This window comes from Oncorhynchus clarkii, chromosome 9 (assembly GCF_045791955.1).
Source record: "Oncorhynchus clarkii lewisi isolate Uvic-CL-2024 chromosome 9, UVic_Ocla_1.0, whole genome shotgun sequence".
NCBI classification, from domain to species: Eukaryota; Metazoa; Chordata; class Actinopteri; order Salmoniformes; family Salmonidae; genus Oncorhynchus; species Oncorhynchus clarkii.
Window position 1 is genome coordinate 37,706,247 of NC_092155.1, and position 27,762 is coordinate 37,734,008.

The 27,762-nt window shown below is 43.8% G+C and overlaps 1 protein-coding gene across 1 annotated transcript in view; it reads left to right on the forward strand.

The window, feature by feature from the left end:
* LOC139416249 (dedicator of cytokinesis protein 3-like) overlaps nt 1-27,762 on the forward strand; it is a 58,398-nt gene that overhangs the window by 25,073 nt on the left and 5,563 nt on the right. Inside the window, exons 8-49 of the mRNA XM_071164684.1 lie at nt 1,138-1,179; nt 1,497-1,651; nt 2,163-2,244; nt 2,459-2,519; nt 2,633-2,780; nt 5,338-5,426; nt 6,253-6,378; nt 10,023-10,147; nt 12,907-13,069; nt 13,191-13,297; nt 13,404-13,575; nt 13,706-13,803; nt 13,948-14,031; nt 14,198-14,298; nt 14,540-14,621; nt 14,817-14,987; nt 15,733-15,925; nt 16,154-16,281; nt 16,865-17,011; nt 17,134-17,232; nt 17,334-17,428; nt 17,601-17,676; nt 18,051-18,151; nt 18,298-18,356; nt 18,450-18,598; nt 18,773-18,858; nt 18,982-19,008; nt 19,124-19,219; nt 19,342-19,402; nt 19,523-19,616; nt 19,753-19,901; nt 20,243-20,329; nt 20,611-20,715; nt 20,813-20,954; nt 21,047-21,213; nt 21,319-21,405; nt 25,977-26,156; nt 26,290-26,373; nt 26,479-26,595; nt 26,690-26,811; nt 26,899-27,037; nt 27,117-27,198. Coding sequence (XP_071020785.1) covers nt 1,138-1,179; nt 1,497-1,651; nt 2,163-2,244; nt 2,459-2,519; nt 2,633-2,780; nt 5,338-5,426; nt 6,253-6,378; nt 10,023-10,147; nt 12,907-13,069; nt 13,191-13,297; nt 13,404-13,575; nt 13,706-13,803; nt 13,948-14,031; nt 14,198-14,298; nt 14,540-14,621; nt 14,817-14,987; nt 15,733-15,925; nt 16,154-16,281; nt 16,865-17,011; nt 17,134-17,232; nt 17,334-17,428; nt 17,601-17,676; nt 18,051-18,151; nt 18,298-18,356; nt 18,450-18,598; nt 18,773-18,858; nt 18,982-19,008; nt 19,124-19,219; nt 19,342-19,402; nt 19,523-19,616; nt 19,753-19,901; nt 20,243-20,329; nt 20,611-20,715; nt 20,813-20,954; nt 21,047-21,213; nt 21,319-21,405; nt 25,977-26,156; nt 26,290-26,373; nt 26,479-26,595; nt 26,690-26,811; nt 26,899-27,037; nt 27,117-27,198 — 4,678 coding nt within the window. The remainder of the gene's footprint in view (nt 1-1,137; nt 1,180-1,496; nt 1,652-2,162; nt 2,245-2,458; nt 2,520-2,632; nt 2,781-5,337; nt 5,427-6,252; nt 6,379-10,022; nt 10,148-12,906; nt 13,070-13,190; nt 13,298-13,403; nt 13,576-13,705; nt 13,804-13,947; nt 14,032-14,197; nt 14,299-14,539; nt 14,622-14,816; nt 14,988-15,732; nt 15,926-16,153; nt 16,282-16,864; nt 17,012-17,133; nt 17,233-17,333; nt 17,429-17,600; nt 17,677-18,050; nt 18,152-18,297; nt 18,357-18,449; nt 18,599-18,772; nt 18,859-18,981; nt 19,009-19,123; nt 19,220-19,341; nt 19,403-19,522; nt 19,617-19,752; nt 19,902-20,242; nt 20,330-20,610; nt 20,716-20,812; nt 20,955-21,046; nt 21,214-21,318; nt 21,406-25,976; nt 26,157-26,289; nt 26,374-26,478; nt 26,596-26,689; nt 26,812-26,898; nt 27,038-27,116; nt 27,199-27,762) is intronic.

Sequence of the window (27,762 nt, forward strand, 5' to 3'; positions counted from 1 at the left end):
TATTTTATTTTGTATTTACTGACAAGTGTGTTTTATGCAAATGTATGTTGGAATCTGTGTGTGCTGTATGATTTGTGTTTGTCTGCCTTGTACACTTGTGAATGTATGTGTCTTGTAATGCATTTTCTTAGTAAAGGTGTTTGAGCGCGTGTGCGTGCGGCACAACTCCGCTTTTGTGGCTCAAACCAGTTCATCCACCCTGCTCTTTAAGCCCACGTTTCTGCCATATTGAGAGTGTCCCTCTACAAGCGCACACGTGACCAAAACTTGAATGTTCACTAGATGCACTGTGACAACCCTGTGAGAGTATTTGAAAAAAACAATAGTTTTGGTTATTGTAATTGCAATACTACAGTCTGGGTTATGTAAACTAACCACATCTATAGTTGAGACACAATTCTATAAATAAGATATATCCCAAATGTGCTCTTGGAATTTGGAATAAGCTGTAGTAACGTATTAGGGAGTTGTAAGCTAAGTGTACACCCCCAGTAAAAGGCGATTTTAGAATTTCTCAGCCTGATCCAGAATTAGGAAAGTGTAATCAGTGCTCAGACGCAGATGTCATGTTTTGGGGGAGGCCGTCTTGGAAACAGGAGACCCAGTCTTGACCAATAGTGGAGGGTCAATATGCTGGTCTAATACCGTCTCCTACTGCCCTGCAGTCGCCTTTTATTCCTGTGCCATTTTTATCGGCTTTGCAGGCAGATTGTTAGTGCATTAAGTGTTCGGTCCAGAAACAACAGTGTGGTTCATCCCTGCCAAAAGCCTCCTCACTAGGTCGATGAAAGTGAGCTTGTTTTTGGCAGGGCACACAGGCCTTGGCACCTCTTCAGGTGGGAGTAAAAGAGATCTCTTAGTTTGCGGAGCAGAGAGGTTTGTGCGTGTGTGGGAGATATGTGCTTTGTCCTCTCCTCTCCCATGGGCTCATGCTTTGCCTCATGTGGACTTATTTTGGGGATACTGCTCACTGAAGCAACCTCTAGGCAAAATTGGTGGGTGCCTTTTTATCAGAATTCATGTCTCTATTGCACAGTACTATATAACAGGGGTGGGCTTTTTGTGAGGAACTAGTGTATTGATCATGAATAGAATGTTTGACTAAACTAAAATCACTCTTCTCTATGTACCCCACAGCATGCATCCAGCAGACACTGTGGCCAGCCAAGCACAAACCAGGTATGAACTCAATATAATCTGCTATGCGGTAGCTAGATAATGGATGGAGATACACTATATGCATGAGAACTAATTTGACATCACTTTACTGACAAAACCCATGCCACCATTTTGAATGATCACAATAACCATCAACACTATCACAAATCCATTCAATGTGAACGATCACCAAGCTGACAAAACGCATCCACGAACATGTCTACCACACAGTGACAACCTTCGAAGGGTAGATAGACGTAGCATGTGTGCAGTGCAGTCAGAGGTTTGCCCTCGGTAAGGACCTGTCTTGTTAGTGTTCGTCGTCCGATCGTTCTCAGGGCGACAGCGTGCGTCAGCGCCATGGAGACGGTTGCCGTGTTCCGGTGCAACACCACCTCTTCATCAACCTGAAGAGTTTCACCTACAACACCATCAGCGAGGAGGCAGATGTCTTCTTCTCCCTCTACGACACCCGTGACAACAAACAGATCAGGTATATGCACGGTCAACACTAAATAAACACACACCGGACACACGAACACAACCTCTACAGGCACTTGTGCAAAAGCAAGCAGGTCAGTTACTTGAGAGGGAGCCACAGGACATCTTATTTTACTTCTATGATACATGTGACAATGAGCAGAACCGGTACTGGAGGGAGGGCTCCAGTACACACACAGCAAACATATAGGACGGACACACACACAACTCATACACACACAGGGCATGCACATGCAGAACACACACACTCAAACAACCCAAGTCGAGCAAGTGCTAGAGGGCATAGTAGACACACACCACACCCACAACATGTCACCCTTACTCAGCGCAAGGCCTTTCCCTCATGTGACCCATTTACACCCCCAGACAGCACCACATTGTGAAGTTCAAGGTTTCTTACACTCGCAAAATAGAATGATCTCAATGGGACTACTTGGTTGAATGAGTAAATGAAAAACAGTGTGCCTTGATTCATGTACTGTAACATATGTCTTCCTCCTCAGTGAGAAGTTTATGGTGAGACTGAACAAAAGTGGAGGACCAAAGAACCCAGAGAAGGTGGACCGTCTCTGTGCTCTCTTCACGGTAACTCTCAGCTCTCCACCCTTAGATGATGGCTCATAGGATTTTAGCTTAGATGAGCTATTCTTAGATATGTTTTTCAACAGCAACCACGATAAAACAGCAACAAATGTAAGTAAATAATGTGTTGTGTACGTAAACGCATGCCTCCCATCCATGTGCGTTGAGTAAGCTCCAGTATTTTCTTGTTAATAGTGGGTTTATGTTTTATTTTTAGGATCTGAGCAGTAAAGACCTGAAGAGAGACCTGTACATTGTAGCACATGTCATACGAACTGGTAAGCCTATGTGAGATGGAGTAACAGAATTATCACAATGTTCATTCCAGGAAACCTTGGAAAGTAGCATTCCTCATATCGAGCTAATGCGTTGTTGTTGATGTTGCCTCCAGGTCGTATGTTGTTGAATGACTCAAAGAAGGGTCCGCCCCACGTGCAGTACAGGAGACCGTACGGCTGTGCTGCTCTGGCCATGAGTGACGTGTTCCACACCATCACAGACCTCCAAGAGGAGAAGGACTTTGTGCTCAAAGTTTACACGTGAGTCACTGTCTGATCCTGACTCGCATTCTACTTTTCAGTCATTTAGCAGATGATCATATCCACAGCGACTTACAATGTATTTATTTATTTGACGGGGACAATGCACATGAACTAACATTTAAACTAAAGTTTTTTTTTAATTCTAAACTGCTCTTTTGCTGATACCTCATACTATACCGTATGTAGCTGGAGTCTTTGTAAATAGGGACACCATCTAAATTAGTATGAGGTGATAGCCAGAATAACTGAACACTGTAGTGTGTCATCAGCCTTTCACAAAGATATCTCTATTAAAATGACTGAAAAATTATCTCTGGAGACAAAGCCATTGGCTGTAATTCTGCTGTTTTTACCGAGGCATGAATGTTCTACCAATGTTGTGTGAATGTTCCCTACCAAGAGCTTGACTGTTTTGATGTGTTGTGCACTTGGACCAGAATGATAATGAAGTGTCCTCTGGAAAATCCATATCTGCTCAACCAGGGCCTAAGATTGTGCTCCTGGTGTGATGTGAATCTGGCTCCCTCTGTTAGGCACCACTCAAGAGACACTCCTGTACCCCCGCCAAGCGATGAAGAGATTAGAGAGGCAGAGAGAGAGGAAGACTGAAAGAGAAAGAATGTGTGTGTGTGTGTATGAGAGCATGATGGAGATGACACAGACAAATGAACAAAGTTAGAGGACAAAGCTTGATGAGGAGTAGAAGGGGAAAATAACACCGAATGAAGCATTCTGACTCAGTGACTCAACAGATAGCTATAGCACATCCCTTACTGTCTGTCCTCCTATATCCTCCTCCTTTCTTCCTCCACCTCTGTCATCCTCAGGGGTCTGTATCATGTGTTTTGGATGTGGCCTAGCCCGACACTACTGATTTCTACAGTGGCACTGATGCTCTTTTAAATGCTCTTTCCCCACATACACTACAGGGCCAAATGTATGTGGACACCTGCTAGTCGAATATCTCATTCCAAAATCATGGGCATTAATATGGAGTTGGACCCCCTTTGCTGCTATAACAGCCTACACTCTTCTGGGAAGGCTTTCTATTAGATGGAAAGCCTTCCATTCAGCTGCAAGAGCATTAGTGAGGTCGGGCACTGATGTTGAGCGATTAGACCTGGCTTGCAGTCCACGTTCCAATTCATCCCAAAGGTGTTCGATGGGTTGTCAGGGCTCTGTGCAGGCCAGTCAAGTTCTTCCACACCAATCACTGGTCCTCGCTTTGTGCACGGGGGCATTGTCATGCTGAAACAGGAAAGGGCCTTCCCCAAACTGTTGCCACAAAGTTGGAAACACAGAATCATCTACAATGTCATTGTAGCGTCAAGATATCCCTTCACTGGAACTAAGGGGTCTAGCCTGAACCATGAAAAACAGCCCCAGACCATTATTCCTCCTTCATCAAACTTTACAGTTGGCACTATGCATTGGGGCAGGTAGTGTTCTCCTGGCATCCGCCAAACCCAGATTCGTCCGTTGGACTGCCAGATGGTGAAGCGTGATTCGTCACTCCAGAGAATGCGTTTCCACTGCTCCAGAGTCCAATGGTGGCTAGCTTTACACCACTCCAGCAAACGCTTGGCATTGCGCATGGTGATCTTAGGCTTGTGTGCGGCTGCTCGGCCACGGAAACCCATTTCATGAAGCTCCCGACAAACAGTTCTTGTTCTGATGTTGCTTCCAGAGGCAGTTTGAATCTCGGTAGTGTATGTTGCAACCAAGGAGAGATCATTTTTACGCAATGCGCGCTTCAGCACTAGGTGGTCCTGTTCTGTGAGCTTGTGTGGTCTATCACTTCGCGGTAGCGCCATTATTGCTCCTAGACATTTCCACTTCACATAACAGCACTTACAGTTGACCGGGGAAGCTCTAGCAGGGCAGAAATGTGACTATTGACTTGTTGGGAAGATGGTATCCTATGACGGTGCCATGTTGAAAGTCACTGAGCTCTTCAGTAAGGCCCATTCTACTGCCAATGTTTATCTATGAAGATTGCATGGCCGTGTGCTCAATTGTATACACCTGTCAGCACCGGGTGTAGCTGCAATAGCCGAATCCACAAATTTTGAGGGGGTGTCCACATACTTCTGTATATATAATGTATCTTGCCTTGAAACGGCTTGATACCGTACACTAAAGAAATTGTGCATTATAAAATGAACTATTTTTATGATGATGATTATAATTAGCCCTTTGCACATGTCTCAGACAAAGCAAGCAGCGTTGTGAGCACAGAGCTGCCTCCTAAACTGTCCGCTCCGATAAGGCTTCAGCATGTGCGTTTCCCCCCATGCCTCTCCCAGGGGCCCTTGGGCCTCCTCTCCTAGTGGAGAGGAGAGAACTTGCTGTCAGCTCAGCTTAGTGGCCTGTGAGTTTGGGGTAATATGCTGCTTGATAGCGTCCCCCCCAGCTGGTACCTTTTGTCCCGGAGGAAAACGCTTCTGGGACATGCTGTTCAGTTAGTCCCCCGGCAACCGTCCAAATCTCTCCATCTGCCCCCCTCTAATGTGTGTGTTGTTAATGCTTTTCTCCATCTTCTCTTTTTCTCCAGATGTAATAATGAGAACGACTGGTTTCAGATCCACGAGAACATCATCCGCAAGTCTAGTACCAAGTACTCAGCTCCTAGCACCAACTATGGTACATATGATGGCATCATTCAGGACTGTGCATCTGTGGGGTCAGTTCCATTTCAATTCAGTCAATTCAGGAAGTAAAAATGGGAAATGAGTCATCCTCATCGAAGATAAATGGCAGTTTTCAATTCTTGAATTGAAATGACAATCTCCTAAATTGACTAAATTTAAATGGAATTCTAGGACATTGTATGTTGTTAAAAGGTGTGAATTACCGACTAAGAAAGAAGGTAAGGTGAAAAGAACGTTTTAGACGTGTTATGAGATGCATACGTTACTGGCCCTGTCTGTCCTCGAAGATTGAGTATTGATCACCATGACAATCCGCATTGAGGTTAAGCTGAAGGAAAGGGCTGTTATTATTGATGTTTAACTGCATATGTCCAGGAGATAGAGGATATACTGTATTATCTGTGGTTAGGTATGTCATTTCGTTTTAGTTGGACTGATAGAATGTCTGTACTACAAACATCTTTATGTCCCTCAGTGTTTTTTCTCTCCAAATCTCACTGGTATATTTCTACAGCATAATGTGAGTCACTGAATTCAGTCATCTTGTCTTGCTCCAAAACCCTTCTCCTCTGTTTTTCTATTCCTAATACCAACCACTTTTTCTCTCTCCTATTCCGTGCTCTGACTCCCATCTCTCCATCCATGCTCCTGTCTCTACCTCCCCCGCACTCTGATTAACGTCCCTTAAATACCCCTCTTCCCTCACCCTCTTTCTCTCTTCTTTCTCTCCCTTTTCCTTCTCCTCCCTCTATCATCCTCTTCCTCTTTTCCCCCCTTTTGCTTGCGTGCTCCCTCCTTCCCTACCTCCCCCTCCCCAGGCCTCATCATCTCTCTACAGCTGCTGCGGGGGGAGATGGATCAGATCAGGAGGGAGAATCATGCTGTGTTCAGCAGGTCCCTGGCCATCATGCGCAAACTCGGCTTCTCTGATGTCATCATGCCAGGTGAAGGGTAGGGGGGTAGGATGATAGAACCTGGCCATGTTCAGCAGGGCCCTGGCCATTACACACAAACTGGGCTTCCCTGACATAATTGTGCCAGGTAGGGGATAGGGAGTAGGGCAGGGATCATTAACTAGATTCAGTCATGGTGCGATTTGTTCAGTCATGGTGCGATCTTGAGCGGATGATCAGGGGGCCGGAAAATATTAACAAATGATTTGAAGACTTCAAAATGACCGCAAAAAGCCCAAACAGATATAATATTGAACTAAAACATAATCAATTCAAAATTTGTACACGATTCAATTTTATTTTGTTACTTTTCTTTAAACTCTGCATTGTTGGAAAATGACCCGTAAGCATTTTGCTCTTAGTCTACACCTGTTGTCTACAAAGCATGTGACAAATAACTTTGATTTGATCACATACAGTTGAAGTTGGAAGTTTACAAACACTTAGGTTGGAGTCATTAAAACTTGTTTTTCAACCACTCCACACATTTCTTGTAAACAAACTATAGTTTTGGCAAGTCTGTTAGGACATTTACTTTGTGTATGACACAAGTCATTTTTCTAACAATTCTAACAGACGGATTATTTCACTTATAATTCATTGTATCACAATTCCAGTGGGTCAGAAGTTTACGTACACTAAATTGACTGTGCCTTTAAACAGCTTGGAAAATAACAGAAAATGTCATGGCTTTAGAAGCTGATTTGCTAATTTACATCATTTGAGTCAATTGGAGGTGTACCTGTGGATGGATTTCAAGGCCTACCTTCAAACATCATGGAAAAATCAAAAGAAATCAGCCAAGACCTCAGAAAAAAATTGTAGACCTCCACAAGTCAGCCAAGATCACGAAAAAAAATGTAGACCGACAAGTCTGGTTAATCCTAGGGAGAAATTTCCAAAAGCCTGAAGGTGCCATGTTCATCTGTACAAACAATAGTACGCAAGTATAAACACCATGGGACCACGCAGCCGTCACACCTCTCAGGAAGGAGACGCGTTCTGTCTCCTAGAGATGAAGGTACTTTGGTGCAAAAAGTGTAAATCAATTCCAGAACAACAGCAAAGGACCTTGTGAAGATGCTGGAGGAAACAGGTACACAAGTATCTATATCCACAGTAAAATGAGTCCTACATCGACATAACCTGAAAGGCCGCTCAGCAAGGAAGAAGCCACTGCTCCAAAACCGCCATAAAAAAGCCAGACTACGGTTTGCAACAGCACATGGGGACAAAGATCGTACTTTTTGGAGAAATGTCTTCTTGTCTGATGAAACAAAAATAGAACTGTTTGGCCATAATGACCATCATTATGTTTGGAGGAAAAAGGGGGAGGCTTGCAAGCTGAAAAACACCATACCAACCGTGAAGCATGGGGGTGGCAGCATCAGGTTGTGGGGGTGCTTTGCTGCAGGAGGGACTGGTGCACTTCACAAAATAGATGGCATCATGAGGGAGTAAAATTATGTGGATATATTGAAGCAATATCTCAAGACATCAGTCAGGAAGTTAAAGCTTCCAAATGGACAATGACCCGAGCATACTTCCAAAGGTGTGGCAAAATGGCTTAAGGACAACAAAGTCAAGGTATTGGAGTGGCCATCACAAAGTGCCGACCTGATTCCTATAGAAAATTTGTGGGCAGAACTGAAAAAGTTTGCAAGCAAGGAGGCCTACAAACCTGACTCAGTTTCACCAGCTCTGTCAGGAGGAATGGGCCAAAATTCACCCAACTTATTGTGGGAAGCTTGTAGAAGGCTACCCGAAACGTTCGATCCAGGTTGGACAATTTAAAGGCAATGCTTCCAAAAACGAATTGTGTATGTAAACTTCTGACCCACTGGGAATGTGATGAAAGAAATAAAAGCTGAAATAAATAATTCTCTCTACTCTCTACTATGACATTTCACATTCTTAAAATAAAGTGGTGATACCAACTGACCTATGACAGGGAATGACAAAAATATGACAAAGATTTCCAAAATTAAAATGACTTGGAGCTGATTTGCTGGTGTTTTTACAGTCTTATGTCAAAAAATAATTGTCCTATACTGTTTTTTTTGGGGCTCAGAAAACTGGCAGGGAAGGCAAGTAAAATCACCCATGGGCCAGTAGTTGGGGAACCCTGAGGTAGGGGGATAGGGTGTTAGGTAATAGGTCAAAGTCAAAATTGGCTATATCGTAAAAATGTATGAAAACATTAATTTACAGTTAGGGTTAGCAATGTGGTTAAGGCTATGGTTAGGTTTAAAATCTGATTTAAAAATGATAAATTGTAAATATAGGCGGGGTTTATGACTTTGTGGCTGTCGTAAGTAGTGACGACCGGAGTAGAGGGTAGGAAGGAGTTCCAGAAACTATGGCTAGTGTTTTGTTCAAGGGAAGTGAGTAATTAGGTGAGCAAACCAGATGTTCAGGAAGACACCAGTTGGACAGACCCAGTTGGACACCAGACACCAAAATGCTCACAACCAGATGTTTCACTTGAAATAAACACATTTCAGTTAGGTCTGTACTGGGGAGAATGTAGGCGGCAGTTCTATACTTCTGACAACATTTTGGTCAGAGGCTAAAACCATGACCATTTGTAAACAAATAACTGAGGTCTTCAAAGAATAAAGGAGTAAAGGACCATAAAGTAAGTTGTGTGTGCGCGCTTTTGTGAGATGTGTGCATTTCTCTCACATGTTTATTTCAACTTGTTTCATCATTCAGCATTCCTCTTCTAGGCCTCAATTGAGATTTAATACTACAGTGTACACACACATACACATACACACACACACACACACACACACACACACACACACACACACACACACACACATACAGTACCAGTCAAAAGTTTGGACACACCTACTCATTCAAGGGCTTTTCTTTATATTTACTATTTTCTACGTTGTAGAACAATAGTAGTGAAGAAATAGTAATAACCCAAAAAGTGTTAAACAAATAAATAGATTTTATAACCATATTTTTTAACTGGTTGAGAGAATGCCAAGAGTGTACCTAAAATCTCAAATATATTTTGATTTGTTTAACACTTTTTTGGTTACTACATGATTCCACGTGGTATTTCATAGTTTTGATGTCGTCACTATTATTCTACAGTGTAGAAAATAGTTAAAATAAAGATAAAACCCTTGAATGAGTACGTGTCCAAACCTTTGACTGGTACTGTTAATAACAGTAATCTGATTTTATAAATAAATGCAATATCTTCTTTGACTGTAGTCATTTCTATATTTTCCATTAAGCACAGACCTCATAAGGGGTGCTGAGACAGTTATAAGCTAGGGTTTACATTACAGCTCAGGAGGGCAATTTTTTGTTGTTGACAAGAACAATAATGTTTGGTGTCATCGCTGCATCCTTATTCATCATGTGCTACCCCAGGATCACTTGGGGCTCAGGTAAATTATAGAAGAAGACAAAAACAGAGTATAATTAAAGGTAAACAAACAATTCCGTGCTCATGAAACTTCCATTCGCAGCATATGGTTTTGTACTAGGCTTGGAAGGCCTGTTCCTCTGAACTGTAGTGTCATTGTATCTGGGAAGGCCTGAGAGAATAGTTTAAAACTGACCACTGTGTTAGTGCCTAACGTCATGGTTTGACTGTGCCCGTATCCTAGGTGACACTCGTAATGACCTGTACCTGACCCTGGAGCGTGGGGACTTTGAGAGGGGGGGCAAGAGTGTCCAGAAAAACATTGAGGTCACTGTCTATGTGCTTTACGCTGATGGGGACACACTCAAGGTAAGAGAGAATATTTCTGTTGGTTTGTCGTAGTAGTTTGGGATTTTTTATTTCGATAATTTGATAGACTATAACACCATTATACATCCATCCATTTATTTATCCATCCAGCTACAGATGTTGAATCTTTATTTGACCCATTTCGTCGCAGGAGGAAAATAATCCTACAGCATGAGGAATTGATCATCTGAAGAAATATGTAGAATCGCTGCCAGGGGGCAGCTGTAAGCAGTGTTTATATACAATGCACTACCGTACCAACATTGTACCTTAGGGCTCAGACACACCAATAGTGTTTGCTGGTCAAGAGTACTTAGCACCTCTGAATGTAATTTGCAAACAGAGTGCACACTGATTTTACATGTGGAACCGCAAGACAAATGGCAGTAGTCAGGCACCTACAGCAGGTGCTACCTAAAACACAGCGCCCTGAACGACTGACAGACAAAAGCTATATCCAAATTCTGTGCATGTGTGCGAGCCTTAACTGCAGGTCCACTGGGCGCCAGTTAACACACTTTGGTTGTGTTTCAGATTGTTTTGTGCCCAATATAAATAATGTATTGTCATTTTGGAGTCACTTTTATTATAAATAAGAATAGAGTATGTTTCTAAACACTTCTTCTACATTAATGTTGATGCTATTATGATTACAGATAGTCCTGAATGAACCGTGAATAATAATGAATGAGAAAGTTACAGACGCACAAATATCATACCCCCAATAATTTTTTTTTTTGGGGGGGGGTTATGATATTCGTGTGCCTGTAACTTTCTCACTCATTGTAAACTCAGGAAAAAAAGAAACGTCCTCTCACTGTCAACTGCGTTTATTTTCAGCAAACTTAATGTGTAAATATTTGTATGAACATGACAAGATTCAACAACTGAGACATAAACTGAACAAGTTCCACAGACATGTGACTAACAGAAATGTAATAATGTGTCACTGAACAAAGGAGGGGTCAAAATCAAAAGTAACAGTCAGTATCTGGTGTGGCCACCAGCTGCATTAAGTACTGCAGTGCATCTCACCTCCTCATGGATTGCACCAGATTTGTCTGTTCTTGCTGTGAGATGTTATCCTACTCTTCCACCAAGGCACCTGCAAGTTCCCTGACATTTCTGGGGGGAATGGCCCTAGCCCTCACCCTCCGATCCAACAGGTCCCAGACGTGCTCAATGGGATTGAGATCCGGGCTCTTCGCTGGCGATGGCAGAACACTGACGTTCCTGTCTTGCAGGATATCACACACAGAACGAGCAGTAAGGCTGGTGGCATTGTCATGCTGGAGGGTGATGTCAGGATGAGCCTGCAGGAAGGGTACCACATAAGGGAGGATGATGTCTTCCCTGTAACGCACAGCGTTGAGATTGCCTGCAACGACAACAAGCTCAGTCTGATGATGCTGTGACACACTGCCTTAGACCATGACGGACCCTCCACCTCCAAATCCATCCCACTCCAGAGTACAGGCCTCGGTGTAACACTGATTCCTTCGACGATAAACAAGGGTCCGACCATCACCCCTGTTGAGACAAAACCGCGACTTGTCAGTGAAGAGCACTTTTTGCCATTCCTGTCTGGTCCAGCGACGGTGGGTTTGTGTCCATAGGTGATGTTGTTGCTGGTGATGTCTGGTGAGGACCTGCCTTACAACAGGCCTACAAGCCCTCAGTCCAGCCTCTCTCAGCCTATTGCCGACAGTTTGATCACTGATGGAGGGATTATGCGTTCCTGGTATAACTTGGGCAGTTGTTGCCATCCTGTACCTGTCACGCAGGTGTGATGTTCAGATATACCGATCCTGTGCAGGTGTTACACGTAGTCTGCCACTGCGAGGATGATCAGCTGTCCTTCCTGTCTCTCTGTAGCGATTTCTTAGGCGTCTCACAGTACAGACATTGCAATTTATTGCCCTTGCCACATCTGCAGTCCTCATGCCTCCTTGCAGCATGCCTAAGGCACGTTCACGCAGATGAGCAGGGACCCTGGGCATCTTTCTTTTTTGTGTTTTTCAGAGTCAGTAGAAAGGCCTCCTTAGTGTCCTATGTTTTCATAACTGTGCCTTAACGACCGTTCCACAGGTGCATGTTCATTTGTTGTTTATGGTTCATTGAACAAGCACGAGAAACAGTGTTAACACCCTTTACAATGAAGATCTGTAAAGTTATTTGGATTTTTACGCATTATCTTTGAAAGACAGTGTCCTGCAAAAGGGACATTTCTTTTGTTTGCTGAGTTTATAAGCATTGGAGTCAACATGGGCCAGCATCCCTGTGGAAAGCTTTCAACACCTTGTAGAGTCCATGCCCCCAAAAATTGAGAATGTTCTGAGGGCAAAAGGGGGTGCAACTCAATATTAGGAAGGTGTTCATAATGTTTTGTACACTCAGGGTATACTGTAGATCTAAAATATCTTGGGCTTTTTTTTTTTCATTTTTTTTTTCTTCAGTCAGTCGCACTCCATTCCAAAGGCTGCCTCACCATTCTGAATTTCATATTTTCTTTACATCTGGTATTAGGCCTGTGTGTGAGTAGTTTTGATAGGCTAAGTGTAGTCTACTGTATGGCTGCATTTTGAATACACTTGACAGCTGGCACTGGTCTGAATTACTTGACTGCCCCTGCATGGTGAGAAAGAGACCGTATATAAATCACAGGGCTCATTTAAATTTGCTGATACGCAGGAACATTTGCCGCCGCAAAACAGTGATCAAATTAAGAGTACCTGTCCTCTCTCTGTTCCCACCACCAGGACTGTATCAGTCTGGGTAGTGGGGAGCCAAACACAAGTGAGCACCGGTCCTTTGTCCTCTACCACAACAACAGCCCTCGCTGGAGTGAGATGATCAAACTACCCATCCCCATAGACCGCTTCAGAGGATCACACCTGCGCTTCGAGTTCAGACACTGCTCCAGTAGGTCAACATGACTTAATATTATTGTTATGAACTTGATAGTAATACAGAATTGTGTATGGTGTTGTCAATGCTGTGTAGATGGTATAAACTATTCGGTAATGCCTTTGTCTCTCCTCAGCTAAAGACAAAGGGGAGAAGAAGCTGTTTGGTTTTTCCTTCACTCCTTTGATGAGGGAGGATGGGACCACGCTATCAGATGAGAGCCATGAGCTCTATGTCTATAAGGTGGGGTCACACTGACTTGCACCAATGCTTGCATATAGCAGCTATTCTACATTATTCTCTGTCATTTCTATCTAACACGTGTCTATGTTGTGCCTCTGTTCCCCAGTGTGATGAGAATACAACGTTCAGTAACCAGGGCCTGTACCTGAGCATGCCCTGCTGTAAGGAGGACTTCAACAGCTGCCCCAACCTGCCCTCCACCCTGCCCTTCCAGAGGAACCCCAAGGAGACCTTCTGGGTCTCCACACAGCTTTGCTCCACCAAGCTCACCCAGAACGGTATCGCCAACTCACTGCACTGTGCATCTCACCACACTCACACAGCGCTATAACAGAGCTTTGACTGTCCTAGCCTCAGCCATTAGCCAGAGCTTTACATGTATTTCTGTTTATTCTATTCTGTTTCCAGTGGACCTCCTGGCCCTACTGAACTGGAAAGCCCACACTGACCGGGTGTTGGACATCCTGGGCAGACTACGCCACATCAATGGAGAGGAGATTGTCAAGGCAACACTCTTTTAGTCAATCAATACATGCATCTAGGAAAACCCCCTCTTGACTGTTTGGCCAAACACTAACAGATCTGTGACTAGACATATTTATGGGGAACTATGATGATGAAATGATTGAGCTGGCTCCTCTCTCCTGCAGTTCCTACGAGATGTCCTGGATACACTGTTTTGTCTCCTGGATGACAACACCGATAAATACGGACCACTGGTTTTCCAGTCATTGGTAGGTCAAGATGGAGAGATCAACCTCATTCAATGTAATGGAATATTGTGTATGTGTTACTACATGTGTGAATGCCTGCATGTGTGTGACTACATCATAATCTAATTTTCTCCATTATGGCTAAAATCTATCTTTTGTTTTCCTCTGTCTGTCTTTTTGCCCTCAGGTGTTTATCATCAACCTTCTCAGGGACAGTCGTTTCTACCACTTCCGGCCTGTTATGGAGGCCTACATACAGAACCACTTTGCAGGAGCTCTGGCCTACAAGTAATGTGCCACGTATACCATTTAAACTGCTTCTATTGTTTGAGAGGTCTTGATGTCAGTATCATGTAGCTGAGTGGAAGCCATAGCAGTTTTTGTTTTGCTCATAACATATTATACAAGATTTGTCTTGCTCTCTGCAATAATACAGAAATATAGTATGACGCTATTGTGCATTTTGTTTGTCTTATATGGCCATGGGATCCCCCATGTTTTACACACTTTTTTCTCTGTCTTCTTGTAGAGAGCTAATCCGCTGTCTGAAGTGGTACATGGACCGCTCTGCTGAGGTTGTCAGACAGGACCACATCCAAGAGGCCATGAAGGTAAAGCTCACATCGGGACATGAGAGGAGGTCTGGACAAACCTTCAAACGGTTACACTCCCAACATGCTTTTCTTTTCCAAACATGCAACATATAGATGAAAGGAAATATGACTTGACACAACAGAACACATCATATAAACGAATGGTATTTTACAGGTAATTGTAACTTGTTCCGTCCTCTGTCCACCCTGCAGGCTTTGGAGTACCTGTTTAAGTTCATTGTCCAGTCTCGGATCCTGTACTCGCGGGCGACCTGTGGTATGGAGGAGGACCAGTTCAGAGCCAGCATCCAGGAACTCTTCCAATCCATCCGCTTTGTGTTGAGTCTGGACAGCCGCAGCTCTGAGACCCTCGTCTTCACACAGGTCAGAACATCAAGACGTCATGTCTGTCTGTATATAACTTAGCTTTTCTTTATGCCAGAAGGCTGAAATGTTATAGTTCTTGACCCTGGGTATTGTCCTCCTCTTCTACATAGAAGACCGGTCAAAATGCACTGATTTGTCTATCTGTTGCTTGCATGTAATGCATTTGTCATTTGTATAATTGTATTTTTGCTCTGATCCCTCCTTTTACTGTTGGCCCATCCTTGGCTTGCTCTTGGACAGTTTAGGGGTGTGATCAACTGCATGCCTTTCTATGGTAGTCATGCTCCAGGGGTCTCTCCTGTCTCAGTAAGTCACAGTGCCACCTTGTGTTGGTGACCCAGTGCAGCAGTTGCTCTCTGTCAGCTTGTGAACCTCCCGCAATCAGATATGCGTCACACTGCCAGGTCCATACTTGAGAACTCTTGCTGAAACCGGAGATTTATACATATACAAAACCTCCGGTTTAAGCAAGAGTTTGCGAGTATGGACCCGCCCTGTTTTTGTTTGTCTTCTTTGTATAGGACATTTTACGATTTGTCTCTTTTACGCACCCTGTATGGATGTTACTATAACTACCTTACCGATGGCATAGTGTCATTTATAGAATGGAGGAATACGAATGATCTAAAGACCTGCTCCTCTCTCTCTGCCCTTCTCTCTTTGTCGCTCTGTCTCCCTCTGTCTGTCGGTTCCTCTATCTCCCTCTCACTCCCTTCTTCTCTCTTCGACTTGACCCTGTCAGGCGGCGTTGTTGAACAGTTTCCCAGACATTTTTGACGAGCTGCTGCAGATGTTCACAGTGCAGGAGGTGGCTGAGTACGTCCGGGGCACGCTGGGGAGCATGCCCAGTACGGTGGACATCGGCCAGTCTATGGATGTGGTCAAACTGCAGTCCATCGCCCGCACCGTCGAGAGCAGGCTCTTCTTCTTCCCTGGTAAGACTACCGGACAACTTAACTTACACTAAATGTGTCTGTGAACACTTTGTTGCTCCCAAAGTGGGAATTTAATAGATGGTGTAACTGGGTCAAAAAAAATCTAAAGGTCAAGGGTTAAATATCTTTCTACATTTGATCCTTCACTTTCTCCCCATCTCACTCGCTCTCCATACTCCCTCCCTCCCACTCTCTCCCCCTCTCCTTCCTTCTCTCTCCCCCTCTCAGAGTCTCGTAGTATCTTGCTGCCGGTGGTCCTGCATCACATCCACCTGCACCTACGCCAGCAGAGGGAGCTGCTGATCTGCTCAGGAATCCTCAGCAGCATCTTCTCCATCATCAAGACCAGCTCTATGGTATATCACCACTGAATCTACTGTAGCTGTAAGGGTTGGAAGAATATGCCCTTAACTACAGATCAAGGATCAGATTACACTACCCCCAGGCCTAATCATTAAGGGGATTCAAGTCATTAGGGGGATTCAATTATATCTGACCTTGTATCAGTGGTTAGCGGCTACTTTTCTGTACCATAACTGGTTACTAGTACATCTGCTGTACCTAGTAATCCTAGCTAAACATTTTTTCACATTTCCTGTTTCAAATGGAATTAAATATGAGAAGTCTGAGTAGTTGGTAAAACGTTATACACTGCCAAGGCTTGTTAAGGCAAGCATAACACCATGTCATTGTTTAGACATTATTGTCAAGGCATTATTATGTAGGGCACTTCATGTTCAGGGATGCATTTATCTTTTAAATGGTCTGTCAAGCAGCTTATGCAAACACATGAATTATTCATTAAATTCCCTGTCTCTCTCTTCTTCTCTGCCACTGCTCATCGCTCCCACCATTTTGTCTCCCCTTCTATCTCGGTCTTCACCTGTCTCCTCCATGACTTCTCTCCTTCTCTCTGTTTCTCTCTCCCTCTCTTCCTAGGAGTCTTCTGTGCAGGAGGAGGTAGAGATGATGGTAGAGAGCCTGTTGGATGTTCTGCTCCAGACTCTGTTGTCCATCATGTCCAAGTCTCAGTCTCTGGAGACAGCTAGGGGGCAGCGCTGTCCCCAGTGCACCGCTGAGATCACGGTCAGCGATTCTCCTCTCCTACCCTGTCTGGCTGGATCTTTATTCACTACATGGAACAGACACTGTATATATTTCGTAATGCATGTAACCTCTCTAATATGGGTGGGTTTCTGCCTGTCCAGGGGGAGTATGTGTCCACTCTGCTGTCTCTACTCAGACAGATGTCAGAGATCCACTTCCACCACCTGCTCAACAACTTCCACAGCAAAGAGGAACTCAAGGTGAGTGCTGCTGTGTCAGTCTTAGTCTGACAGAGGAACTTGGGGTTGAGCTATAGTATGTAGATCATGTACCCAACACCAGCTAATTCATTGTCTTCCAGGAGTTCCTGTTGAAGATCTTCTGCGTGTTCCGGAACCTGATGAAGCTCACCATCTTCCCCCGAGACTGGAGTGTCATGAGGCTACTGACCAGTCAGTAAGTCTGACTCAGAGGACCTATAACACTGCCTTCATATTGCCTCCTATATGAGATAAGGGAACATATCCAAACATGAGATGACACTCTCCTGACTCTGATCGCATGTGACATTAGTGTAGCTGTTGCGTCATCTATTTTTATCATAACGTTTTGCTGTTTCCTTCTGCAGTGTCATTGTGGCGACAACACAGTACCTGTCTCCAGCGTTACACAAGAACTTCTCAGAGGCGGATTTTGACTTCAAGGTGTGCCTCTGTAGAGAAACGAGAAGTGTCATGTTGAACAAGAGCAGTAAGCAAGTAAACAAGAGAGCCTTCACTATCCCAGAGAAGTCAACCCCGAACCTGCTGCTCTTTCCATGTCTTTCTCTGTTTACGAAGGGCTGTCTTTATTTCTGTACATGGTTTCCTAACTACAGTATGCTGTTCTTCTCTGATCTGTCTCCAATCCAATGTGGCAGATATTTTTTTTTTTGTCCAACCTGGATTTATGCCTAGAGGGAAACCTGATGGTGAACTAAGGGGCCAATAAAAAGGTGTATACAGTAGTTAGAACTTTATTGGAATCAAAATACGATTTGATGCTTGTATGTGTTGTGTATGTGTGTTCTCTGTACCAGGTGTGGAATTCCTTCTTCAGCCTGACGGTCCTGTACATCAACCAGCCCAGTCTGCAGTTGGAGCCCTTGACCCAGGCCAAGAGGAAGAAAGTCCTGGACAAGTAAGGACCTCTGTTCAATGTCCATCAATTCAATCCTGAAACACTCAGGAAATATATAGTTTAAAGACATATTTCCCACATCTACCTATGTGTGGTCACTCAGTAGCTAGTATTCTCCACATTCTCCCCATGTACATTCTCTGCAGGTATGGAGATATGAGGGTGATGATGGCCTATGAGCTCTTCAGCATGTGGCAGAAGCTTGGTAAGATAACACTACATTCCTAATCAACTGTCTTGTCGTTCTAGCCTTCAAGGATAATGTTGTGTGTGTTTCTAACTTCTCTGTGTGCGCTAGGTGAGAATAAGCCTCACTTTATCCCTGGAATGATGGGTCCGTTCCTGGGAGTGACGCTGGTGCCTCAGAGCGAAGTCCGGAATATCATGATCCCCATCTTCCATGACATGATGGACTGGGAGCAGAGGAAGAACGGCAACTTTAAGCTGGTCAGTACTGTCCCCTGCTGCGTGACACCACTCATCCTTTGTAAGGCCTTGTATTACTACAGGTTATCACCCAATATCAGAACTATGTTATGGATCTATGATTTTACTGCTATAAGTGTCTAGGAAAATGCTGTGGTGATTGATTGCTTATACACCAACATCTATGTTGTGTAGGTGGAAGCAGAGTTGATGGACAAGCTGGAGAGTATGGTGGCTGATGGGAAAGGGGACGGCAATCACAGAGAGCTCTTTGGCCTGCTGTAAGCACCAACAACCTCCGTCTTCTATTCATACTCAGTGCAAAATTGTTACTTGAGTGTGCTGCACTGCTGTTATTTTCTATGCTTCTGACTTCTCTTGGGTCTTTCTGCTGTGCCATTCAGGACCCAGTTGTTTGGGCCTTACCCCAGGTAAGTTATAGCTCTACCACTATCACGGTCCTTTCAAACATACCAGTGCTTACAGTTCCATGTCCAATGTTACTGTGCACAAGTAACATAGAGCTTGTCTGTCTCTGTCTTTTAGCCTACTGGAAAAAATTGAGCAGGAAACATGGAGAGAGACAGGCATTTCGTTTGTCACCTCCGTCACGAGACTGATGGAGCGCTTGCTAGACTACAGGTGTTATTACTACTGATCGACTGGATTACAGATTACAAACAACATGTTAATATCCTAACATTGACTATTGATACAGGGATGTACTGTAGAGATGGGACTTTACAAACCTGATCTGCTTTTAGGGACTGTATGAAAGGAGATGAGATGGAGAACAAGAAAATGGGTGGTTCTTCCAACCTCATGGTGAGGCATTTGATGTTTGAACCTTGACAGTACCTCAGTTATGGCCAGATAATAATACCCGTGTGTGCTACAGTATGTCCATGTAGTGATGTGTTGCTTCCATTTGTCTGTCCTCCCCAGAACTTCTACAAATCAGAGATCAACAAGGAGGACATGTACATACGCTACATCCACAAGCTGTGTGACCTGCACCTGCATGCAGAGGACTACACGGGTAACTGGTTGGGATGTATATAACACGTTCAACGTGCTCACACTGCATAGAACCCTGTGATCGTCAGGACTATCATGTGAAGTCAATGATGGTTAATCGTGGTGACCTTTGACCTTTGTGTCCTCCCCACCACCAGAGGCAGCATTTACCTTGCTGCTGTACTGGGAGCTGCTGCACTGGGAGGACCGACCCCTCAGAGAGTTCCTCCACTACCCCACACAGAGCGAGTGGCAACGCAAAGAGGGCCTCAGCCGCAAAGTGCTCCACTACTTTAACAAGGGAAAGGCAAGCCAAGCTAAATCAAGTCAAGCTAAGTTAAACAACAAGGGGAATGCAAGTCAGGCTATGTCCAGTCACTTTGGGTAGTGTTTCATGTGAGACACTCAAATCAAACATATTAATTTACATAAGTCCCACATGGGTCTACTTAGAAACATCTCAAGTCAGAATCTCAAGTCGAAACACTTCTCGATGTTCATGATGTCGTTGATGGCTGTTCAATTCTGGAAATCCAACATTTTCCCCTTCAAATCCTCATGAGAATGATGTTCACAAGACAGGATATTGTAAACATGTATTAAGAGATTCCATATGTGTGAGATCTCAGTCTGTTTATCTCTTTCCAGTGTTGGGAATATGGAATATCACTCTGCCGGGAACTGGCTTTCCAGTATGAAACCTTATATGACTACCAGAGCCTGAGCTGGATACGGGTGAGTCTGTCTGACAACCCAGCACTGTCTTCTCTCTCTCGCTCTCTCGCTCTCTCCTTTATCCCCCAGTGACTACTCATCATCACGAAGATGGAAAGTAAGTAGAATGGAATTGAATATAAATTCCTCACAATGTGGAAATGTATTCACATTGCAACAGACTGATGAATTACCAAAAACCTTATGAGCCCTATGATCAAGGGAACCTCATTGATGTGGGTTGCTGATAAAAGCTCAAGATGCTCTCTTAGAGTTGAATCAAGTATTTTTGTATTTTATAGAAAATGGAGGCTGCGTACTATGACAACATCATAGAACAGCAGAGGATTGAACCAGAGTTCTTTAGGATGGGCTTCTATGGCAGGAAGTTTCCTTTTTTCCTCAGGGTGAGATGAACACACACACACACACACACAATCTTTTATCTAAATTATATTGAATTGGTTTTACGTATCAGTTGGATGACAACCCTTCTCTCTCCAGAATAAGGAGTTTGTTTGCCGGGGATATAACTATGAACGACTGGAGGACTTTCAGCAAAGGATGCTGGGAGAATTCCCACATGCCATTGCCATGCAGCATCCCAACCAACCAGATGACGCCCTCCTACAAAGTGATGTTCAGTGTATCCTAACCATGGTCAATGTGTTGTGTGTTGTGTCTGTCAACTCAACTGTCAGTATATTTGGGTGTGTTTTCCTTAACGCCTGGCCTCAGATCTGCAGATCTATGCGGTTACCCCAGTGTCAGACATCACTGACGTGCCTCAGCTGGAGCGCGTACCCGAGAGGATCAAGAGCTTCTACCGCATTAACAATGTCACTCGCTTTCACTATGACAGACCCTTCCACAAGGGACCCAAGGACAGGGAGAATGAGTTCAGGGTATGTGTGTGTGTGGAAGGAATTAGAATAGAATGTAACTAAAATTGTCTGTTGATACAAGCTGTGTATAATTACTATACAGAAGTGTTTTGTGTGTGTCTTCAGAGCCTGTGGATCGAGAGAACCACCCTGATTCTGTCTCGTCCTCTCCCTGGCATCTCCCGCTGGGCTGAGGTGGAGAGGAGAGAACTGGTGAGGAGCACTGGCGTCATAAACTGTCATCTCACACTGTGACATCAGACGCCTCAGGGAAATGATGCAAGCGAGTGCATGTTTTGTGTCGAATCAAAATCTAAGTTTATTGGTCGCGTACACCAGTGTAGGCTGGTGACTTAAAAGGAGGATGGGAGACCCACGGTATAGGAGCGGACCGTACGGAGTCGACAAAGTGTGTTTCTAAAATCAGCGAATACTAATTATTTTTAACTAAAGCATTTAATAGACATTTTATAGTACAATATTATGGGGAATGGGAATGAGAGGGCTACTTGCAGTGTTGGGAAGGGATCAAGAGCAGTGATTGAATGAGGGTATGAGGCATGAGTTGAGGTGTTCAGAGGCTCGACTTCAGTGCAGAACAGGGGTTGAGATGTTCATAGGCTTCAGTGCAGGACAGGCTCATCATGGATGGATGGTGTTGAAGAGGTCAACTCTTCCACTGAGGACAGGACTTGACTGGGAAGACAAAAAACAATAACACGACACACTACACAGTTAGACAATAGAGCTAAGAATGAGTTAGTCCAAGCAAGGAGTAAAATCATTTACGTGTGTAATAATGTGATAGTTTTTGTGTACAGTAATGAGAGACAATTGACAGGCTTGCTCACAATGCTTGGAGAGGAAACAATGAATGTGTCAGTGGATGAATCAAGCCCTGATCATCCATGTACCTGACGATAACTGACATCTGCGAGCAGACTGTGGTGGGGAATTTTTTTCCCACTGGGGCCTGGAGTTTTTCCTTGTCTGGTAATACATATGTCCCACATGGGTCTACTTAGAAACATCAACATATACTTAGTATTACTTTCTTTGCTTTCTCCCTGGCATATTACATCATTTACTTTCTCCCTGGCATATTACGTAATTTGCTTTCTCCCTGGCATATTACGTCATTTGCTTTCTCCCTGGCATATTACGTCATTTGCTTTCTCTCGCAAATTTTGTCAGGAAACCTTGTCATCAAAGTCGGGCATTTTCTGGATTTATGGTTCTTTCAAGACAACTAGGAGCTCAAAAAAAGCTGAATCATAACGTCAGTGATCTTCAGGTCAGCGCTATAGAAAGAGGCCCAAGTTCCCAACTTGGAATTCCGAGTTGGATGTATTTTCTCAGTCTGAGTTTTTTTCAGAGACCCAGTTGTGGCAGAAGTCATGCTGGATTGACAGCATGGCCTATGTATTCAACCTTTTCTGGCACATGGTGTTGCGTGTGAATGTTTATCCTTTTAAGCTTGGAAAAGAGACCCTTAAACCCAGACTTGGACCACACACCCTCTTCACCAAATAGCAGGCAGGGGAAGCAAGATAGTGATTGCTTTGCAACGCCTGCAGCTGATTCCTTCCAATCCACTCATTGTGTAATTTGTGATTTCCAACTTGTTGTGTAATGTTTATGTGCAATGGCCGATGAGCACCGATATGTTTTATCTATAATTTGATTGAAAAGATTGAAAAAGGATTTGCCAGTACATTGTAGACGTGATTCATGATGATGACTGCTTGTCTAGCTTGCTAGCTAAGATTTTGAAAGTATGATGTTGACATGATCTGTCCAATCAAAGCTATGGTTGATATAATATGACAATATTTGACATCATTTTTTCTGTGGCTAATGACCTTTCTTGGATGGGCACTTCTAATTGAACTCTATGGCAACACCCAAGGGGGCTTGAACTTTCTAGCTCTCCCTGTAGATTTTGCGGTGACGTAGTGTCACCATGGGTGACAGAACGCTGAGCCAATCACGCTGCAACTAGAAGATTGCCTGCCCCTACGCTCTGTATTTTACGCTGGCTGCCCCTCCACCACAGAGAGCACTGAGCTAAGCTGAAACACCAACATTTTGGAGCTGCCTTACTCAAGAAAGCAAAAAAGAGACCATGTTTGTATGCAGATTTATTAACTCAACCAATTTTGTTTGCAATCCGATATGTAACATGTATTAATGCAAAAAAGTATTATTATAATATTTGTTTAGCTCAACAGGTGGAGCTCAAAACATTTGATGCAGTGCCTTACTATTCATGGATGATGCAATGGAAGCAATCAAATCATTCTGAATTGATTTTTGACATCCCGGAGAAGACAGTAGAAACTTCTATATGCTCAGCAAGTAAAGCATCATAACTTGGGCCTCCAGAGTGGCAAGCGGTCTAAGGCACTGCTTCTCAGTGCTAGAGGTGTCACTATAGATCTGGGTTCGATCCCGGGCTGTATCACAACCGGCCATGATTGGGAGCCCCATAGGACTGCGCACAATTGGCCCAGCTTCGTCCGGGTTAGGCGAGGGTTTGGCCGGGGGGGCTTTACTAGTAGGCCGTCATTGTAAATCAGAATTAGTTCTTAACTGACTTGACTAGTTAAATAAAGGTGAAATAAAATAAAAAAATTACCTCTGCAAGCTCCTTATAGTTCAGTTAGCTGAACGTTCCTTCCCATCGTGCCCCTAAGTAAAAGCCAACTCTTAAACTGCTTGTGATCCTGTTCTTCTTAACTTCTCATTGTGTCGCATAGTTTGAATACACAGACGTTTGTCCATTTACATGATCGATGCAGCTTTTTCCAAGAAGCTTGAATCTGATTTGGGCAATGAAACAAAAATCGACTATATTGTTGTTTGCATTATCTAGCCATTCTGGTGCAGAAAACTGCACTCTGGTATATATTATGTACATATTCTTTATCCCCTTACACTTGTGTCTATAAGGTAGTAGTTTTGGAATTGTTTGCAGTAATAACCAACAAGTAATCTAGCTTTGTCGGAACTAGAAGCACAAGCATTTCGCTACACTCGCATTAACATCTGCTAACTATGTGTATGTGACAAATAAAATTTGATTTGATTTGATTTTGGTAGCTAGCTAACATTAGCACTGGCTACTAAAGTTATCATGGAAAATTGAAATAAATTGCACTAACTCCACACAAAAATAAAGTTTGAAAACTGAGAACACTACATAAAATCTACCTCTTCCTAGAAACTAATTTGAATTGAATAATATTCTAAAAATGCTCAACTATCACTCTTCACTCTAAATCTCTATCCAAATGTAACCAACTCACCAAGCTTCTCAACACATAGAACCCCCAGTTTTTTATTTAACCTTTATTTAACTAGGCAAGTCAGTTAGGAACAAATTCTTATTTACAGCCTTATTCTAAAATGTATTAAATTGGTTTTAACCCTCATCAATCTACACAAAATACCCCATAATAACAAAGCAAAAACAGTTTTTTATTTTTTTAATAAATAAAACATATCACATTTACATAAGTATTCAGACCCTTTACTCTGGACTTTGTTGAAGCGCCTTTGGCAGCGATTACAGCCTCGAGTCTTCTTGGGTATGTTGCGACAAGCTTGACTCACCTGTATTTGGGTAGTTTCTCCCATTCTTCTCTGCAGATCCTCTCAAACTCTGTCAGGTTGGAAGTGGTGAATGTTGCTCCACAGCTATTTTCAGGTCTCTCCAGAGACGTTTGAAGAGTTTCAAGTCCGGGCTCTGGCTGGGCCACTCAAGGACAAATGTGAGAGACTTATCCCAAAGCAACTCCTGCGTTGTCTTGGCTGTGTGCTTAGGGTTGTTGTCCTATTGGAAGATAAACCTTCGCCCCAGTCTGAGGGCCTGAGCGCTCTGGAGCAGGTTTTCATCAAGGATCTCTCTGTACTTTGCTCCGTTCATCTTTCCCTTGATCCTGACTAATCTTGCAGTCCCTGCCGCTGAAAAACATCCCCACAGCATGATGCTGCCACCACCATGCTTCACCTTAGAGATGGTGCAAGGTTTCCTCCAGACGTGATGCTTGGCATTCAGGCCAACCAGAGAATGTTGTTTTTCATTGTCTGAGTCCTTTAGGTGCCTTTTTGGAAAACTCCTAGCAGGCTGTCGTGCGTTTTACTGAGGAGTGGCTCCCGTCTAGCCACTCTACCATGAAGGTCTGATTGGTGGAGTGCTGCAGAGATGGTTGTCCTTCTGGAACATTCTCCCATCTCCACAGATGAGCTCTGTCAGAGTGACCATCGGGTTCTTGGTCACCTCCCTGACCAAGGCCCTTCGCTCTTGATTGCCCAGTTTGGCCGGGCGGACAGCTCATGAAGAGTGTTGGCGCTTCCAAACTTCTTCCATTTAAGAATGATGGAGGCCACTGTGTTGGGCTACTTCAATGCTGCAAACATTTTTTGTTACCCTTCCCCAGATCTGTGCCTCGACACAATCCCGTCTCGGAGCTCTACAGACAATTCCTCAAGGGTTATCAATGGAAACAGGATGCACCTGAGCTCAATTTCGAGTCTTGTTGCGAAGGGTCTGAATAATTATGTAAATAAGGTATTTCTGTTTTTTTATTTTTAATACATTTGCAAATACATTGTTTTGGCTTCGTCATTATGCGGTATTGTGCGTAGATGATTTTTTTATTTATTTAATACATTTTAGAATAAGGCTGTAACGTAACAATGTGGAAAAAGTGAAGGTGTCTGAACGGTGTCCGACGGTACTGTGTGTGTGTGTGTGTGTGTGTGTGTGTGTGTGTGTGCAGTTGGAGGTGAGCCCTCTGGAGAATGCCATCTACGTGGTGGAGAATAAGACCCAGGAGCTGCGGACCCTGATTAGCCAGTACCAGAACAGACAGCACCATGGCAACATTAACCCCCTCAGCATGCTGCTCAACGGGGTCATAGACGCTGCCGTCAATGGGGGCATTGCCAGATACCAGGAGGTACTAAGGGAAGGGAGTGAGATGGGGGTTGGTTGGTCGGTGGATTTGAATGGATACTTTGGTAATTTTCTTCCAGAACATATATTGTTATCTGCCATGTAATGCATTCATATCCTATATTCCTCCTCCACAGGCGTTCTTTGAAAAGGACTACATGAACAGCCACACAGAGGACACAGAGAAGATCACTCAGCTCAAAGACTTGATGCAGGAACAGGTCAGACAAAGCTCTTAACTCGTCACTGGCCAGTGGTCCACACAGTGTATATGGGTATAGAAGACAGAAACCATATCTTTCCTATGTGTCGTTTCATTGTCACAGGTTCACATCCTTGGAGTGGGGCTGGCCGTCCATGAGAAGTTGGTGCACCCAGAAATGCGTCCCCTGCACAAAAAGCTGATAGATCAGTTCCACATGATGAGGACTGGTTTACATCAGGTGAGTGGTTCTACATACTCTTCTGTTTGTGTATCCTAATGAGTTGGTGTGTGTGTGTGTGTGTGTGTGCAGTCAGAGTGATTATTCAGAGCAGTGTTTATATGTGGCCCAGCAGGGGTTGCCAGCAGCCTGCACTGGAGTCAACAATCCCAGAGGCATCCTGACCACTCACAGCCACATGAGCCCAGAAAGTGTCCGTCTGATTCACAGACACAGGTCAGTCACATATTGTATACGATTTAACTTGCAAAAAAGAGATGCTACAGTAATCTGTGAGATTAGAATATGATTCTCTCTCTGCAGCCCTATGAACCTGCAGGGTTCTATCCGCCAGTCCTCCTCCTCCCTCTCTTCTCACACCTCCAGCGAGGCAGGAGGAAACCTGGTCATCCTGACAGACGGCCTATTGGGAGAGCACCCTGAGGACACGGCTCACATGGAGGTGGGTGGAATGAATACACACACATGCAGGTTTTGTATGTTTTGAAGATATGTCAATGAACAGATGTATTATTTTACAGCCAAGCCCCTCCTCCTCCAGTCTGAGCTCCATTCGGTCCACCTCCTCCCAGGTTATTAACTCTGCCCCATCTAGTGCCAGAGGTGAGTGTCACCTGCACCAGGCAGTAAATACTTCCAACTCATCATTATCATGTTCTTGGCCAGTTGTACATTTAACATTCTCAACAATGTACAGTACCAGTCAAAAGTTTTTATTTTTTACTATTTTCTACATTGTAGAATAAAAGTAAAGACATTACAGCTATGAAATAGCAAACATGGAATCATGTAGTAAACAAAAAAGTGTTAAACAAATCAAAATATATTTTAGATTTTAGGTTCTTCAAAGTAGCCACCCTTTGAAAAAGCCTGTTGAAAAACAAATGATAGTCCCACTAAGCGCAAACCTGATTGGATGGTATATCACTGCAGAATACCATTGTAGCCATACTGGTTAAGTGTGCCTTGAATTCTAAATAAATCACAGTGCCACCAGCAAAGCACCATCACACCACCACCTCCATGCTTCATGGTGGGAACCACACATGCAGAGATCATCAGTTCACCTACTTTGCTTCTCATAAAGACAAAAATCTCAAATTTGTACTCAAACCAAAGGACAGATTTCAACCAGTCTGATATCCATTGCTCATATTTCTTGGCCCA